Genomic DNA, 19237 nt, shown 5'->3' on the forward strand with positions numbered 1-19237 from the left:
ACTTTTTAAAATATTCTTTTAGGACAAATACAGTCATTGCATAAAAAAGTATAACGCTCTGCCATGTAATTCAATTAATCCTGAACTGGGACTTAACAATTAGGCATTTGAAGTCCTTGTATCCTCTAGATATGATAGATAAGTACTGATAACAGTATGTAAGGACAGATGAGATAAAACTAAACCACTGCAGTGATGTCTAGTGGGCTGAGCAGCTGTAGGAGGGCCCCCCTGGCCAGTCTCTGACTCCACTATTCAGCTCTGCCTCGAAAGCACAAAAGCAGCTGAAGATAATATATCATTGAATAAGTATGACTGTGTTCTAATAAAACTTAAAGACACCCAAATTTGAATTTACGTAACATTATTTTTATACAATAAAAACTATTAATTTTTGTCAGCTATTTAAATTATGAAGCATTTCTTAGCTCGTGGACCGTACAGAAGCAAGCAATGGATTGCATTTGGCTCTGGGCTGCAGCCGCTTTTATCCAGAGGAGAGAAGAGGGGCACTGCCTTGCAACAGGAGCCGTGGCTGTGCTGTGGGTTCGGCACTGGGCTGTTAACCTAAAGGTTCAAACCCAGCAGCTGCTACACAGGAGAACGAGGCTCCTAAAAAGATTCAGCTTTGGGAGTCCTATGTGGGTTGCCAGAATCAACTCTGTGAGAGAAGGTTTTGGTCTTTACAAGAAACTTGTGGGGACGAGTGCATAGCTGAACAGAATTTTGAAGAACGAGCGTGTATTTGGAGAGTTCAAGTATTAAGTTACTAGTTAGACAATTATGGGTCTGTGGTGGTACAGTGGTTATGTGCTAAGTTGCTTAAGCAAAAGGGGTTCAAATGCTCCAGCCACTTACTGGGAGCAAAGATGTGGTGATCTGCTGCTTTAGAGTCTAGCCTGCACAACACACGCTTGCAGCTGCACGCTGTCCTGCAGGGCAGCCAAGAGTTGCAGTAAACTTAGAGCACTGCGGAGCCACAGCAATGGGAAGCTGGTTGCTGCTCAGCGCAAATCTCGTCAGACGTGCTGCTGAAGGAGTAGGAGGCAAGAGTGGAGAGGAACTGACAGAGGCTGTGAGGGCTAGACCCTCGTGAAGAGTGGAACCAGCTGAATGTGAAGAAATCATCAGAGGGCTGGTCATATAGATCATGGTGAAGAGTATTTTGTTGGAACTTGGTGTATTTCTTTATTTCTCCAACTGTATATTGTTATTTGAAGAGGTTAACCTGTGCCTCCCTCAGCTACTGGTTGATCCCTTGAGGGAATATTACAAGGGAGTAGCCCCCGAAAAAGTGGGGAAAAGCTCCGCTGGGAGGAGCTTTCATAGTAGCCAGACACTGTACCTGCTCCAGCCTAGCCGCCCTCTCCTCCAGGCCAGCATTGAGCAACCCACTCTGAGTGGGTGCGCCCTAGTGGTGTCGCCTGGGAAGGTTCTCTGTGGTCACAGTGAATTTTTTTGTAAAAGCAGTTTCACTCGGAGTTGTTTTGTTTTGTTAATTTGAACCTCGTTTTTTTTTTGTGTGTGTGTGTGATGACTTATTTAAAAGAACAGCATATGGCTTTGAAATTTTGTTTCCTGCTCAGGAAAAATGCCGCAGAAACTGCTGTGATGTTGAATACAGCTTACAAGGGCAGAGCTATGGGAAAAACTAGTGTGCAAATGGTTTTCTCCTTTCAAAAAAATATGAAATGTCGATTAATGACAAACCTTGTTCTGGACGTCAGTCAGCTTCCCGAACGGATGGAAATGTAAATAAGATTTGTGCACTTGACGGACCACTGAAGAGATGGGGAAGTTATCTGGACTATCTGGAGCTGGGTTCAGCACATTTTAAAGGAAGATTTGGGAATGAAAAGTGTCGCTGAGCATTTTGTGCCTCAGGTTCTGAGTGACCAGGAAAACGAGTGTTGAGTGGAAACATGCCATGCTTTGGAAGAACAGCTGCGAAGGCCATTCCTGGGGAAGAGAAGAAGCTATTTTTATGACTCTGGATGCAGACATCAATCAAACCGGCGGAAGACGCCATTGTCACCTCACCCAAAACTTATCAAGTGGAATTGAAGATCAAGATGATGCTCATTTATATATATGTATTTTCATGTGAGGTGGATTGTATATTTGGAGTTCACTCCACCAGGTCAGATTGTTAAGTTTTCTTTTTAGAGGTTCTATACAGATTGCCTAACAGTGTTTGACAAAAAAGGCCTAATTTGTGGCAGACGGGAGTGGTTTTGCCACCACGACAATGCACCTGCTCACGCTGCCCTTATAGTGCACCAGTTTTTGGCAAAAAACAGCATGCCTCTCTTGTGCCATGCACCTGACTCATCTGACCTCGCTTTGTGTGACTTGTGTGAATGAAGAGGGACATGAAAGAACAGCAATTTGATGAAATAGAAGAGGTGAAGAAGAAAACGAGGGAGGTGCTGTCAGCCATCCAAACAGATGAGTTTGAAAATATTTCCAAGAATGGAACCGCATATTTGACAAATGTATTAAGTGTAATTGAGAGTACTTTGAAGGTGATAAAGTTGTTTTGTAAGAAAATTAAAATCATAGCTTTGGGGGAAAAGATTCCATTTTGGGGGGGGGTACCCCCTTGTATGTTGTATGTATTCTATGTGTATATTTATGCATTTTATTCTATTGTAATTAGACAGTTCGGAAAACCTGAAAAATGTCCTTCATTCTTATGGAAAGGTTTTATCGTAGCTTTTTGATTACTTTGATTTCATGTATGATAATGGTAAATAAAATGCATTATTCTTTACAGACATCTTACGCCCAGCTCCTCGCAGCCACTTGTCTTTCAAAACTTGTTAGCCGAGCCAATCCTTTACCTATTGAACAGAGGATAGACATCAGTAAGTGATTTATTATGTTTTTATAAATTGTATTTTATAAATAGTGTTTCATTTTAAATATGCTAATTTTTATTAGGCATATGACTTCAGTCTGCCTTTTCTTTTAAGGTGAGTATTCAAGTCTTCACAAGCAGTGATGAACAGTGATGTGTGTTAAACAGAACTGTAATAAAAAAGCTTTTCCTTAATTTCATAATAAATGATAAGTAGCATTTTACAGTGTGTGCTATCTAGGGTCGCTGTGACTGAAAATTGACTCAGAGTCAGAGTTGGTGATGCTAAGCTGTTCAAGTTCACCAGCCTTTCTGAATCTGTCTGCTCAGATTCACAAAGGCCCGGAAACCCTGTGTTGGGTAGTTAGTCAGAATTGACTTGGTCGCAGTGGGTTTGGTTTTAGTTCATATTAAAATAAATACTTAAACCGTTGATTCATTTCTGCTTGCTAGCCTCAAGCATGGTTTATATTTGTGTATCAGGAAGATTTAAAGGTTCTATGGACCAGTGAGCACAAGTTTGTAAATGGCCAAATCACACAATGATGTGTGTTGTTTGCTTCATATGTTTGATTGATATTTTTCTAAGTACTCAGAGTTGTAGCTGAGTAGAGAAGGATTTCTAAAAAGCAAAAGAGAAATTTACATAAAAGAATTCTTACTTTATCCTATGTTATCCTGAGTTATCAAGCGGTGGTGCTGAATGGCTACTTAAAATAACGGTACTCATTGAGGTATCTCCCTGGTGGCATAGGGGACGGCTAGCCATTGGAACTCACCAGCTGCGAGAAAGGCAAGGCTTTGTGCTCCCAGAAAGACTCCCAGCCTCAGAAACCCGCAGGGCAGTTCCAGTCTGCCTGTAGGTTTGCTGCGAGATGGGCTCAGCTCAATGGCAGTGAGTTGTTTTGCTTTTCTGTTAAAAATGTTTTTAGCTGGGAACTCAGGGAACAAGACAAAAGTCAAAACAAAATAAAAATATAATACTCATCAAAGGAAATTAGAGAAAAATGAGGAAAGTAAAAACCTATAATACAGATAGTCAACTTAATTTTTATACATGAATATGATGAAAACCAGTCTGGTTTCTCCAAACAAAAGGACTTAAACAAATGTGCCACTTTCTGTCTGTGGTGCAAGTGTCTGAATCATGACATTGACTTAGTGTGCTGTAGTAACAAACACTAAAATTTTTCAAATATAAAGAATGGGTTCCTTTTGTGAGTTTCTCTGGTTTATTTTACCACTCTTGTTTCTCTGGGTAGCATAGAGTACTTGTTATGACAGATGCGTGTAACTCGTGTGAATAGAATAATTTACATGTCAGATAAAATGGAATCTAAACAGTCATGTTTTATCAAATCAGTGTTTTAGATCTTCATGATATGTTCCTAATCTATGTATCTCATTTTTTCCATGCTTACATTCTGTTGCCAGTCCCTGTGTGAACCATGCTACTTTCTTTTTAATATAATGTAGTAGCTTCTTGTCGCTCGCTGTTTTCTCAGCTTACCATGGATGTCTTTTGATAAGCTTGTCTTTGAAGGACCACCCCTCCTTAGTAGCCTCCTATCTTTGTTGGCTCTAGCCTGTGAGCTGTGCCAGAAGGTCCTTCCTTCATGCCGCCTATGTCTGCCTGCTACGCTTTCCATAAACTAGCATGCAATCCTCCTTTTCTTTTGCTCCAAGCTCAAGTTTGGATATAGCTAATCAAATAGTCCTTCCTCCCCAGTCCCCTCCTCCTGTCATTCCTGGCAAACTGAAAGCTTTATTGAGGTATAATTTACATACCATTAATTTTCAATTCACTTGTTTAAAGTATATAATTAATTATTTCTTTAGTAAATTTTCTGTTGTATAAACATCATCATAAGCCAGTACTTGATCACTCCAAAAGATTCTTCATGCTTACTAACAGTTTAGTCCTGTTACCAGTAGTAACATCCTGCTTTCAGTCTCAGTAGAGAACCTCTAGGGGATATTTCATATAAATGCCGTCATATAGTATCCAGTTTGTTTCACTTAGCAAAATGTTTCTGAGGTTTTTACATGTAGCATGTACCAGTATCTTATTTCTTTCGTTGTTTAATAATACTGTATAATGTAGATCATAGCTTCCCAAATTAAACCACTTCCTTTTCAGGGAAAAAAGTACTCAGTGCACCCCGAGTAATTTAAAAAAAAGTTTGTATGATAGCCCATAATCCAGGATAAAAGTATAGATATCAGCGTTTGAAGGCCCTCTGGATTGTCCCAGCAGCTGCCCCGCCCCAGGTGGTATCTCCTACTTTAGAAAATACTTGCACCTGACACTTTGTTCATTTTTACACTAGTCGATGGCCATGTGATTTGTTTCCACTTTTTTGGCAGCTATAAATAATGCTAACTTGAATATTAATATATAAGTATTTGTGGGATGTATGTTTTCAGTTCTCTTAGGTCAATATTTAGGAGTATAATTACCAGGTCACAAAATCCATTTATGCTTACCTTTTTGAAAAGGCTGCCAAACTGTTTTCCATAGTGGTTGCGCTATTTTGAATTTTCACCAGCCATGTATGAAGATTTAGTTTCTCCATAGTCTTACCTCTTAAATCCCTTCTGAATCATCTTGTGGTAGTTTCTTTTTATTCCAAATAATTCGTATGCTAGCTCTGTAGGTGTAAATTACAGTTTCTGTTTGTAAATGTTCTTGAATTTTGTATTCTTTCTATAAAGCGTTTTAGTTACTTATGGAGGTATCTACTTTCTTCTCCTTTTCCAAAATTACATGCTAGCTTTTAGGGTCAAAGTAGAAATTTAATCTTTTTATCTTTAATTTATATTCTTTTGCATACTTTTTTAAAACTTTATTGTAATTTAGGCTAAGGTTTACAGATTAGATAATTTTACATTCAATAGTTGATATACTTTTGATACATGTCATTGATTGCAATTTTCTCAATATAACTTCACTTTAGCCTACTTTCTCTGTGTTTCCTGTTTCCTTCCATTCCCTGTTCTGCCCTAATACTGTTGAATGTTTTCCTTGGGCTAATGCTGCCCCTTTAATTTTAATTGGTTGATCATTTTAAGGTGTTTCTGTCTCATGAAAACTGAGCAGTAAGAGTGAGTTCAGTTCCAGACCTGAAGGACACCTAAGGACCTTAGTCTTGGGAGTTCCACTAGTCTATCCCCTGACTAATCCTGGTCACTTTTTAGAATTTTGACTTTTGTTCCATACCTTCACCCCCACCCTGAGCCCCCCATGCAGGTCCTTCTACTGTATCCCTTTTCAGAGTAGTTATAGTGGTAGTGGGCACCAGCTGGGTCTTCAGGTCGCAGGCTTATGGAAGCTGATGGTTGTGTGGTCTGTTACTCCACTGGACTAATTATGTCCACTTTTCTCTGGTTGATCACTCTTCTTTCTGCTGGACAGTGAGACACCCAATCGTTACATCTAAATATGGTTGCTCATGAGCTTTCAAGACTTCAGTCTCTACTCAACAAAGTATGAACTATAACATTGTCTTATGGATTATGTTAAACCAGTTGACCTAGACAGTGGGCCTGAGCCCTCAGGCCCAGGGACTACCGTATATACTTGTGTATAAGCCGAGTTGTTCAGCAAAAAAAAATGTGCAGAAAAACTGGGGTTCGGCTTATACACAGGTCAGTGATACCCAGCGAGGTCATCTTGCTCTTCCACCCCCCCCCCCAAGGTAATGGGATGAGTGCCCATAATCTCACGGTGATTGCTGTTTCTCCGCTGTTCATTCAAAGCCCCGCTGAAACTGCAGGGCTTTGAATGTTTGCTTACTCACATCTTACTAATCAGAGCTGTCCTATGATGTGAATGACTCCAATTCGCAGAAGCACCTGTAGTGATTCACTTAACACCGGCAGCTGAACTGGTAAGGATGTGTCTGTGGCTGTGCTCCGTCTCTCCCCTCTGGTCTCTGTGTTAATTCACATCCTGCATCCCCCACCGATATGGACTCTCCCCCCCTCCTCCCGGCTAACACGTCGCAGGAGGATGCCATTACCATGAAAGTTCTTTTTCAAAGTCTTGTTTTTTTATCCTATTAGAAAAGGATACTCTTGAACCAAAACAAAAACACCGGTCATATGAGGCTGGTTTCAAAATGAAGGTTGAGTCAAGAGCAGAAGAGAGCAATAACAGTATTGCAAGTAGGGAATTCTGTGTTGATGAAAAGCAAGTGAGGGAGTGGTGGAAAAATGAAGGCTGACTTGGAACAGATTCCAAAAGCTAAAACTCATCAAGGTTTAATGTCTTTTTATGGGCTCTAGAGAGTGAATTGCATAAATGGGATATGGAGTGTCGTCAAAATGGTTACTGCATAACACGCATGGGAATCTGCATATGTGCTCTACACATGGCTAAGGATGACAAATATAAAGCACCAGGCATTGAAAAATTTGCTGCATCAGCAGGATGGTGTATACCTGCTTCATGAATAGGTTTGGCTTACTGTGTTTGAGACAAAGAACGAAGATTTTCCAGAAATTTCCACAAGACCTTGGAGAAAAAATGATGGCATTCCAGTCATTTATTATAAAACAAAGAAGAATTTATAATTATGACCTGGCAGATATTGGGAATATGGATGAAACTGCCATGACTTTTGATCTTCTAAGCAACAAAACTGTGGCAAGTTTAGGAGAAAAAAACATTTTTCTCAAAACCACAGGAAATGAAAAAAAAAAAACACTTTACAGTTGTTCTATCATGTTTGGCTAATGGAACTAAGCTGCGTCCTGTCATTATTTTTAAAAGAAAAACCTTGCCTAAAAAGATCAATTTCCCACCAAGAATTACTGTGTGTGTGTGTGCATATGTTAAAGGCTGGATTGATGAATACGGAACAAAAAAATGGCTGGAAGAAATTTGTAACCGACGACCAGGAGCAGCCTTAAAGAAAAAGCAATCGTTACTTGTTTGGGATATGTTCAGAGCCCACCTATCGGATGACATAAAAAATTTGGCAAAATCTAGTAAAGTTACTTTAGCCATTATTCCAGGTGGGCTTACATCTGTACTGCAACCTCTGGATGTATCTTTGCATAAACCTTTTAAAGACAGTGTGTGAAGGATGTGGCATGAATGGATGTCATCTGGTCAAGCCCGACTCACAAAAGGAGGAAATCTCATGAAGCCTGACAGAGTTAATAGCAAAGTGGGTTCAAGATGCATGGGAAGACATTCCAGAAGACGTGGTGTGACGTGCCTTCCAGAAATTTAGTATTAGTAATGCTATGGATGGCAGTGAAGACAGCGCTTTGTATGAAAATGATAGCAGTGATGGTGATGACGGCAATCTCAGTGAGGACAGCGTCTATGATGACCTCACACCAGCTGGAGCTCTGCATAGGGATACGGATGATGATGAGGAACCCAGTTTTGAAGGATTTTAACTCTACATTTTAGCTTGGTTACTGATTTAGCTCAGGGAATAGTACTCATAAGGTATCATTGTTGATACCTTATTGTTTTTGTTGAACCTATGTTCCACTTACTGTGCTGGTTTACTAATGTTAAATGACTTGTCCTTTATGTTTTTTATTTAAAATAAATATTTAAATACATTACCCCACTGATGTCTCAGTTTTTAGTAATTTTCATTTGTTTTGACTATTGAAACTCACCAATAGCTTCTGCATTTTCCACCCTAGGCTTATACTCGAGTCAATCAGTTTATCTGGTTTCCCAGGCAGTAATTAGGTGCCTCGGCTTATACCTGGGTCGGCTTATATTCGAGTATATGCGGCAATTCTCTCCCAGTGTTTACTTAAGTTTTAGATGTTTTCAAATGTTTTCCTGTTTGTGCTTCACCAAATTTATTGATACTTTTGCAGCATAATAAAGATACATGTAGAAATATGCTCTTGCCAAACTCATATATTTCTGGACGTAGACCTGATCTCCTCACTGCTGTTCAGCCTGTGTGTCTCATTGTCTGCAGAGTTGTATAGATAACAGTATTTACCTCTCTTGTCTTGAACATTTTCACTTCTAGTGTCTTTTAGTTTTTGCTGACCCTTATTTCATTTCACATAGCTTTTAGAGTTGAATTCCACTTTTTGGGTGGATTTTTTGTCATTTTCTGCATTGCTACTGTTTCAGTATTTACTGAATATTTGTGATTTTTCCCTTTTTGCTTTTAATGAGAGGCTTATTTTCTTTGAGGTTATGTTTTAATTTATTTATGTCTTCTCAAGTTTTGAAACAGATTGCTCTGCTTTGACATCTACTTGAATCCCTCTGCATCTGGGAGTTTTGTAACTGTACTATTCTACTTTATTTTTTAATTGTCTTTTTTACAAATTGGTATCCTTGGCTCCATGTTTTCATTCTTGTAGTTTTTGGTTTCGTTTTATTTTTACTTTGTACAGGTCTGTATCTGGCTTAACTTCTAGGCAATCTTGTCATATATGTTAACCTCAGGGTTGCTGCTGTTGATGGTTTTCTGCCCATAGATTTTCTTGTAAGGTTGGTCTGAGTTTAAAAATTCCTTTTTTAAAAAATCTGGTAATGCCCCAATTTCTTGGTTGTACTTTTGGGGCAGTTTTGCTAGGTATATAATTCTTGGTTGACAATGTTTCTATCAGAATTTTACATTTGGTATGCTGCTTGCTTGCCTGCATGGTTTCTGCTGAGAAATCCGAACTTAGTCTTGATTGATTCTCCTTAATGGGTAACTTTTCATTTTACCAAGTTATTTCCAAGATTCTTTCCATATCTTTAGTTTTAGAAAGTTTGATATTATATGTCTCGGTGATTTTTTTTTGGTGGTGGGGGGAGCGTCTATCCTTTTGAATCTTATTCAGCTAGAATACAGACCTTACTCTGTTTCATGAGGTTAGGGATGTTTTCCTCCAATAAATATTTGACAACTTTTTCTGTGCTTTTTCTGTTGTCGCTTCTTGTTCTGGTATTCTCATTACACATATAATCTAATGATGGTCAGGTGCTACAGGAGCGTGTAGTGACCATCACCCACCCCTTAGGTAGGGCAGTATTGGGTTGCTATGGGTTGGCATAGATTCGATGCTTGTGTCATTACTTTGGTTTTTGGTAGGACAAAGGGGTTTGTCTCAGCTGAATGGGCACTATTGCTTTCTTCTTAAACAGTCACCAGTGTACATTTGTATTATCAGGCCATTGTCTTGATTGAATGTTGCTTGCAAGAGTTCAGGATGGCCTCACTGTGTCAGGTCACCTGTGTGTCTCCTCTCTCATCACTTTTATTCAGATTCTTTTTCTACTTGGTATGCACTCCACTTGCCCAGTCTTTCCTCTGAAGTTTAGGGCCCAGGATTATTTTACATATATATTTCACTTAATTTTCATGTCTTTGTTGTAGAGGATCGGTATAGTGTGTCTGCTTAGTCCTCCATCATACCAAAAAGTCCTTTATGTTTATTTTCAGATAGAATTTATGATGTATTTGTTATCTGACTTTAATTACTGAGTACTAGAAGCTCAGAGCTGAATATGCTATTGTTTATATTTTTGGTTTTTTTTAACTTTATTCCAAGCTTTACTACAGTGTTCTTTAATTTCCAAATTTATAATATTATACTCTTTTTATATTTGTATACTACTTAACTAGGACAGTTACTTTTGCTATAAAATGACGTATTTGTTCCTAAAACATAGTGTCATGCAAAGATAAAAGGTTTAAGTCGGAAAAATAGGGTTAAGAAAACAATATTCAAAAATTTTGTTCATGCTACAATAAAAACGGACAGGTAACTAACCTAAATGGGAACACAGTTTTATATATATGTTAACTGGTTAAGAAATTTGGCTTTCGATCTTGAAAATGCTCTCAATTTATTTGTGAAGATGAGTTGTAGCTTGTGAGGTATTATGAAGTAGTAAAGGGAAAATTATTAAAATGGGAAGAAATTATAACACCAGATGAGTCTGAGTGTGGTTTATAGTACACTGGTGTAAGCTGAAGTAGCTGATAAATGTTACAGTGAGTACACTTTGTGTATTACATGGCTTAGTTCGGTTGACCTGGCTGATGTTTTCTGTATTACATATTTTTGCATGTGTAAATGAAATCACAAATAAACAAAAGTGGTATTCTTGTTGTCCTCCTGATATATCAATTTCAATGCACCAAATTTGCCTTTTTGAAAGTGAGCCTCATGATAGAACTGACTTCGCAAATCTTGAGAGGAAAAGATTGGCTTTTTATCAACCAGCATGTATGGACTTCTCTTTTTATTTGCATAATTTGCATTATGTTTCTGAAAGTTCAAATGATCACAAGAATTTTCTTTCTAGGAAACTACATTCTGAATTATGTGGCATCCCAACCCAAGCTGGCTCCTTTTGTTATTCAAGCACTTGTACAAGTCATTGCTAAAATAACTAAGTTGGGGTGGTTTGAGTCTGAGAAAAACCAGTTTGTCTTCAGAGAAATCATTGATGATGTGAAAAAGTTTCTACAGGTAAGAAGCTGTTTTTACATTATTGGAACATTACTAGTTGCATTTTGAGTGTAGAATACTACTTTTGTAAAGTTCAGTTGTTTGATGTGTAGCTTTCAGTACCACATAATTAGGATATTTTTTACTCTTTTATTATCAGCAAAGGAGAATCATGTTGCTAGAGAGTTCTAAATCTTCCAAATCAGAAGAATGTAAATTGCAATAATTTCTAGTTTTAGAAGTGTATGTGCTCCCTTTTGTGATATTTATATATTTTGTACTGCATATATTTAAAAACACAGCTCTTTTCATTTATTGGGTAATTTAATGTTCATTACAATCCTGGGAACTGAATTTCATTTTGTCAGTAAAAAAATAGACTTAGAAAGGTCAAGTAATTACTGTAAGGTCATACATGATTTAGTAAAACATGGAACTAACACTTCAACAAGTCTTATTCTTTAAAATATACAGATTTAAAAGTTTTACATTATATCACATTGGCTATTTGAATTTCCGAATAACATTTTCAACCTAACTAAGTAAAGTTATATGCACTTTTAATGTGTATGTTTGTTACACAATCCCGGTATTTGGACATTACAAAGGGAGGTAAAAAAGTGCAGGGAATTAATTTACGTTATGTTAGTAATCCCAATTGCATTCCACCCAGTTATAATATGTCTTGATGTTGGTTCTCAGATGCAATTTTCTTGGCAATTAGCCCAGTTGAGTATGATCCAAATACTTACATACCCATTTTCCATCCTGTCACCGCTTTTCCTAATTGCAAGGTGGCTCTGTTGTGTAAGTGTTGGACTGCTAACCTTAAGATTTGGGTTTCAAACCCACCAATTGCTCTGAGGATGTAAGATGAAGCTGTTACTGTAAAACTTTACAAAGCCTTATTAAAACCCCGGTTATCAGATATTCCCAGAATTCAGTGCATTTCTTAGCCATGAAATCAGTGGTGTACAGTGAAACAGAGGGATAGTGTATTCTGAGACTGATGAGCATTGGAGTTGTGGATGTCATTTTGGCTAGCATAACAGGATCCCTCCGCATGCTATCTTCTAAGAGTCTATATAATTCATTTTGAATCAGTAGCACAGACAAGCTTAGACTATGGAGTTCTTTTAAAGTACTGTCGAGGTTGAGTACTGAATGGAGTGAAATAATTCTTGTTAGTTAACATTTATCTGTAATGTTCTCCATTAGCTTTAGTGCGTGGGAAGGCCCAAGGAAACAAAATGTTTTTATCTTCTAGGTTTATTGTAGTTTTATAACCAACTATTTAGCACTTGTTTTCTGGGTCTATGACTTGACCTAACCTTGAGTCATGAGAAAGGCAATTGCCTTTAATGTTTTACTGCTATAAAATGGTACCACATGGCTCCTTTGGGAGTTAGCGGCTTCTGTGGATTTTGCCCTAAAATTTATTTTAAGGTGTGCTAAATCCTTAATGGCTGGCTCTAAGTTTTGTGCATCTTCCTTTCTTTGTTATTGTAGCTTTATTGCTGTCATACTCCAAACTTATTTAAATGCTTTCTTCTACAGCAGTGCTGTTAACATTGCTGATTATCAGTGAGTTCTAGAGCTTGCATTGGAAAGGAAGTCAGCATGGTGCTTCCTTCATCTCCGAAGACCTGCTATTAATAATGTCATCTGACTTACAGGGCATACTTAGTGACCTTCAGAAGCCAAACTCACTGCCATGAGTTGATTCCAATGTAACAGCAACCCTATAGGACGGAGTGGAACCGCCTCTGTTGGTTTCTGAGATGGCTTCACTGTGTGTAGCAGTAGGAAACCTGCTCACTGTTCTCCTGAGGAACTGCTGGTTTCCAATGCTGCCCTATGGTTAGCAACCCAACTTGTGCAGTCACTCATTCCTGCTGTTGTGTCTTCATGCCTGTGTCTTGCTCAGAATTTTGCCATAAAACCCTTGAGTGTTGCAAGTGTAGACCTGTGTTTTTATTTTCCCTTCAGTTCTTTCAGCTCAGACGTGGCAACAGTGCTTTTGGTGTCCTAGCACTCGAACTTTGCACATTTCATCATGATGCTTTCCTTTCTTCCTGAGCTGACTTTGGAATTCTTCTTTTCAGCTCTTTTACTTCTTAATTTCTTCTGTTCACTCTAGCATCTCTGTGTATTAGAGAAAGTTTCGGAGTGTCCTCTGATAGCCATATTCGGCTTTTTATTTCTTTGTTGCCTTTCATTGACCCTTCGTTTCCAGGCATCCCACAGCTTGTCTGGTCTGCAGTCGTTAGTGCTCCGTACATCAACTCTAATCATGAGTGGGCCTCCAAATTCTGATGGGCTGTGCAAGGCCAGACTTTGACTCTAAAGCCTTTGCGTTTTTTCTCCAGCTTCAACTACACTTGCATGTGAACCAATTGATAGTCTTTCTTTCTCAGCACTTGAAATTGTTCTAACTAAGGTTATTCAGTGTTTCTTCGTTGTTTCTTTGCAGAGGTATCATTTGATTCATGTGGTTTCATCTGGTGAAGTTCATATGCATATTTGCCATTTATGTTGTTGAAAAAGAGTATTTGCAATGAGTTAGTTGTTGACCATGCAAAATTCTGTCTTGTGCTCTTAGATATCCTTTTCCAACCAAGGCCCCATCTTCCAGTGCTGATCCTTCTTTGTTTCCAATGTTTGCATTCCAAGCAGCAGTAATTATCACTGAGTCTTGATCGCATGTTTGATTACTTTCAGGATGCAGGACTTAGTAACACTTTCCATTATTGCTGGTTGCATGCATTTGAGTAATAGTTGTATTAGCTGCTCTTCTTCGTGGATGCGCCCTATAACAAACAGCAGTGCACCTCAGCGTAGATCTTGAAATGTTCTCTGACAGTGAATGAGATGTCGTTCTCCTTGGGTTTGTCACTCCCAGCAGCATGGTAGATCAAATGATTGCCCCATTCTAAATGGCCAGTAGCCATCTATTTTGGCTCACTAATGCCTAGGACATCACATTTTATATGATCTATTTCATTTTTGGCAACTTTCAATTTTCCTAGATCCATATTTCATGTGCGTTATTAGTGGATTTTTACAGCTGTTTATTCTTAATTACTTCTAAAAGTACATATGTTGAGGCAATGAAATTATATACCTTATTTATAGATAACTCAGTAGAGTGGGTACTTCAGATTCTTATATTTAAAGTTCCTAATAAATACATGCACTTGCATTATGAAATAATATTTTAAAAATCTTATTTGATATTAGATCCAGAGATTTGAATTACTTACCAAGCTATTCATTATTTTTAATACGATCATGTCAGTAGCCTTCAAGATAATTTATAGAACTAAAAACAATTTTTTCATTCTGATGCACGATCTTATAAAAACATTAAAGCCAACGCTTGGATTTTTAAGCCCAATTTATGCCTTTTGTGGGGTATCTTGCCTTTCTAAGGTAGGGAGACCTTTTCCCACTAAAATCTATGCAAATTTATTCTTGAAAATATGAGCTTGGCATTCTTTTAATTTGTAGGATTCAAATTCATTTTCCATGCGTTTTAATAGATATATTTTTAATTAAGTGTGGTGCTTAACTGCATAATTATTTGTAAATATTGCCTGGTTTATGCCTATATCATATGTGTCTACTTTTGCTAAACTTGGCTATTTTCTCCAAAGGGCACTGTGGAGCACTGTATAATAGGAGTAATGATTCTCTCAGAGCTGACACAGGAAATGAACCTGGTAAGCGTTTTCGTCTAATGGAAAATAAGGTTTGCATTAGTACAGCTGTGTATATGCTGGGTTTGGTGACAAAAATGTACATCCTTTATGTGGCATAAAACTGAATAAATTTTTTTGGTTGCTTTTATTGCTGGGGTAATTAAGCATTAGAATACGTTCATTGTCATTTAAAGTATCACCACTAGAATAAAGTACTACAAAGAACAAGGAATTAGACATGGCCCTTGCTCCATGGACAATTGGAGAATTTCTCTTTTATCTTCACATAGATGTATATGCGGGAGAGAAACAGACCTTTATTCATGGACAAATAAAAGACAAGCGGTTGAGTGAATTGTTCCTCAACAGTGGGTACTTGGCAGGACACATCAACGAATAGACCTCTGGGGAATTCACTCTTTGCTGGGATGGCTTTTCCTCGCCTGTATAAGGAGAGTTCTTAGAAGCTACACCTGCCCCCAGCAGTGCTTTCAGTCGCTCAGCAGCTGAGCACATCATCACCTGCTCCTGTGCACTTTTGCACTTAATTTTGTTGTAAAGAGAAAGAAAAGCAGGAGTTAGTTCCTGGTGGAATAATTAAAAGAGGGGAAAGTAGTATTTCAATTTAAAAATTGTTGTCATTCAGAATAACATGTTTGGGGAGTGTGTACGTGTATTTGTATATATTCATTGATTCATGCGTGCAAGCACAATTGTATATATAGTCAGTCTTTATCACTCTTGGATTCTGTGTTTGCGTGCTTGCTAAAATTTCTTTATAATCCCAAACTCACGTGCAGCACTTAATTTTTATGGACATGCCCAGAATCTTCAGCAAACAAGGTTGTGCCATCTGCATACTGTAAATAATCAAGAAATGAACAAGAACACACTCTAATTAGGTGCCATTGAGTCAAGTCTGACTCGCACGACCCTAATATTACAACCGAGCGGAACATTGCCGCTCCTGCGCTGTCCCCTCAATCCTTCTGATCCTGGAGCCCATGGTCGCGGCCCCTGTGCCAGTGCTTCTGGTTGAGGGCCTTCTTTTTGTGTTGCCTTCTACTTTACCAAGCGTGATGTCCTTCGCCAGAGAATGGTCTCTACTGACAACAGGTCCAAAGTACATGAGACAAAGTCTCCTCTGGAGCACCTGGACCTCTTCCAAGACAGATCTGTTTATTCTTTTGGCAGTCGTGTTATTTCCAATAGTCTTCACCAACACCATGATCCAAATGCTTCATTTCTTCTTAAGTCTTCCTTATTCCGTGCCTGACTTTCATGTGCATCTGAGCCGGTTGGAAATACTGTGGCTTTCTTTGGTCAGGCCTACCTTACTCCTCAGAGTAACCTCTGCCTTTCAACACTTTAAAGGGGTCTCACGCAGCAGACTTACCCATTTCAGGGCTTCATCTTATCTTTTTTTTATTTAGGAAAAAAAACCATTTTATTGGGGGCTCTGACAGCTCTTAAAACAATCCATACATCAGTTGTATCGAGCTCACTTGTACATATGTTGCCATCAACGTTTTCGAAGCATTTTCTTCCTACTTGAGCTCCACTCCTCATCACGCCTCCGATTAATTCCTTATACTATTATGGATTGCTGTTTGCTATTTTAATATATTTAATAGATTATGATTTGTTTTTGATAATATTTATACCAGTACTCCAATTTCCACCAATTTGATCAGTCACCCTTTTAGGCTGTCTTCTGCATACATGTGACATCTCCTCACCACTCTTTGAATACTTTCTTCCTGGAACAGCAAGGCGCTTTCAGGTTTTCTCATAATTACTAACCTTACTGCTGTTCACTGAACTCCAACTCACAGTGACCGTATAGGACAAATTATAACTGCCCCTTAGGGTTTCTGAGACTGTAAGTCTTTATGGGAGCAGATAGCTCATCTTTCTCGAGAAGAGCTGCTGTTTGAACCCTCACCTCGTGGCCGGAAGCCCACCACGTAACCCGCTGTGTCCCCGGGATCCTTGCATTTTGCCAGCTACCTCTAAAGAGTTCTGAGGGCTCAAGTTTAACTTGAAAAAATAGCTTCTCTAGAGACGTTATAATATTTATGCTACTATTTCTAGAATTTTAAATATTTCTGAAGAGCTGTAGTTGTAACTTTTTAAATGTATCTTACAATAATTTTATTGTGAAAATTTAACTTCATAAAACTTAAAATAGTATAGTGATATAATAATATAATTGCTCCATTAGCTTAATTGTAGATCATTTATTATTTAAACTAGCAAATATTAAGTATTTCTGAACCAGACAGTAGTGTATCTACATTATCACTGTGTTGTTGTTAGGTAATAAGTGGGTTCCAATTTATCGTGACCCTGGAGATCACCGAATTAAACCCTGCCATTTTTACCCCAGCTTGTACATGTGTTGGTCTGTTAAGAGAGAATGATACTGCTCACCGGGTCTTCCTTAGGTTACATGGCTAGCTGCTAACACAGGGCCTGCTCCAGATACAAGTGGCCTCTCTCTTTGGTAGGGACATGCTGATAATGATTGATCAGTAAACTAATTTCTCATCTGTAAAATGAGACTATTGACTACCTTTGAAGATGAAGAAATAATAAGTGAAAAACACTTGATGAATTATAATGCCACATACTATTAATTTACATTGAGGATTCAAATATTTTTTTCATATATTGACACCATAATTTTTAGAGAGACAAACTTTGAAGTTTGACTTAAGAAAAGGAAAACCAGGAAATTCTACTTTCCATCTTACATATTGGATACATTTTCAATAATAGCTATGCTGAATCATAACTTTGAACTTCTGTTATAACTAAACCTGGCCTTTCGATAGTTAAATTGTATTTTGGAGCTTAGTGTCAGATAATCAATTTTGTGCTCTCTGCTTTCTTTAAATCTGTAATTGTTAGCAAGGGAAATGGTTTATTTTCTTCTCCCAAATAACAAAGAGAATAAATAGTAATGTGTTAGCAACTCTAAACTCTCTTGCTAATGATAATAATTGAACACAGACTTCTGCTTTGTTTGCTGGTTTTCTGTTCACAAACTGTCATGTACAATGTTGAGCGTGCTATATTTTCAGTTAGCGCCTGAAGAGCTAACTGTCCTAGTCAGTCTATTCCTAAGAACTATTACTCATTATGTTCTAAAAATATTCACGAGGACTACACTAATATTTATATAATAATTTATGTTTCGAATTACTTATACATTCTATTTTAGTTTCTTTTCGGCATACCAAGGATATATGAATAAAGAGCATATATGATATAGATACAGATGACATTTTCATATAGAAATTTTTTTCCTGTAACTACACATAGCAACTCCTTTCTTAAGGAGCTGTTAGCGGACATTTTGCATCCTAAAAAAATCTGTCCTACAACTATTACGCACTTTTGCGATGTCCATTGGCTGAGGGTGTAGCTAAGAGTAACTGGCTGTGATGCCTAAGGTTATGTGTCAGCTTTCCTGGGCCACGATTGCCTCAGAAGCAGCCATTGCATTATCTGGTAGTTGTACAATAGTGCAGTCATTTCCCATTTTGTGGGCTGGTGTTGTCTGCCTTCCTTTTTATGTTGCCCTGATTTTCACACAGCGATCGAGTCTCTGGAACCCGAACCTGTCAGTCAGTGAGGAGTGGGTATAGTTCAGAGTGCTGGCAGATGCACAGAAAGTTTCAAATGTTATTTTGGATGTTCTTCATTGTACATGTGTAATCTGAGGATCAGAGAATTTGCTGTTTGTCAAATATGAAATAAAGCATGGGTAGTTCACAGTACCCTACAGGCTGTGTTCATGCTGCCTGAAAAGATTTGATCCAACGCCGATTTTTAATTTTGTATCAGTATGATTTATAGAAAGAGCACCGAATTTTAACAATTAAGAAACTTGCATTTGAACTCTGGTTCTGCTATTAAGTCTTTGCTTTTCTGGAGTAACTCACTTTCTTGGTAAAATTTTAAAAGTTCTAATGCTATCTATATCTTACTCTTTAATGATTATTTCCTCTTTTTATTTACTACATTTTTTTTGCTTTGCTCTTTGGTTAGTTATTATTAAAATAATTCATCTTGGTCTTTTTAGGTTGATTATTCTAGATCTTCAGCAAAACACAGGAAAATAGCTTCCTCATTCCGCGACACTTCTCTCAAAGACATTCTGGTGCTGGCCTGCTCTCTTCTGAAAGAGGTAAGATGCGTAATATACACCATCAGGGGGAAAAATAAG

General features: G+C 38.0%; 1 protein-coding gene across 1 annotated transcript in view; it reads left to right on the forward strand.

Moving 5' to 3' along the window:
* RANBP17 (RAN binding protein 17) overlaps positions 1-19237 on the forward strand; it is a 388698-nt gene that overhangs the window by 14005 nt on the left and 355456 nt on the right. Inside the window, exons 3-6 of the mRNA XM_075543208.1 lie at positions 2777-2867; positions 11157-11323; positions 14959-15024; positions 19094-19198. Coding sequence (XP_075399323.1) covers positions 2777-2867; positions 11157-11323; positions 14959-15024; positions 19094-19198 — 429 coding nt within the window. The remainder of the gene's footprint in view (positions 1-2776; positions 2868-11156; positions 11324-14958; positions 15025-19093; positions 19199-19237) is intronic.

The sequence above is a fragment of the Tenrec ecaudatus genome, chromosome 2 (assembly GCF_050624435.1).
Source record: "Tenrec ecaudatus isolate mTenEca1 chromosome 2, mTenEca1.hap1, whole genome shotgun sequence".
Classification (NCBI taxonomy): Eukaryota; Metazoa; Chordata; class Mammalia; order Afrosoricida; family Tenrecidae; genus Tenrec; species Tenrec ecaudatus.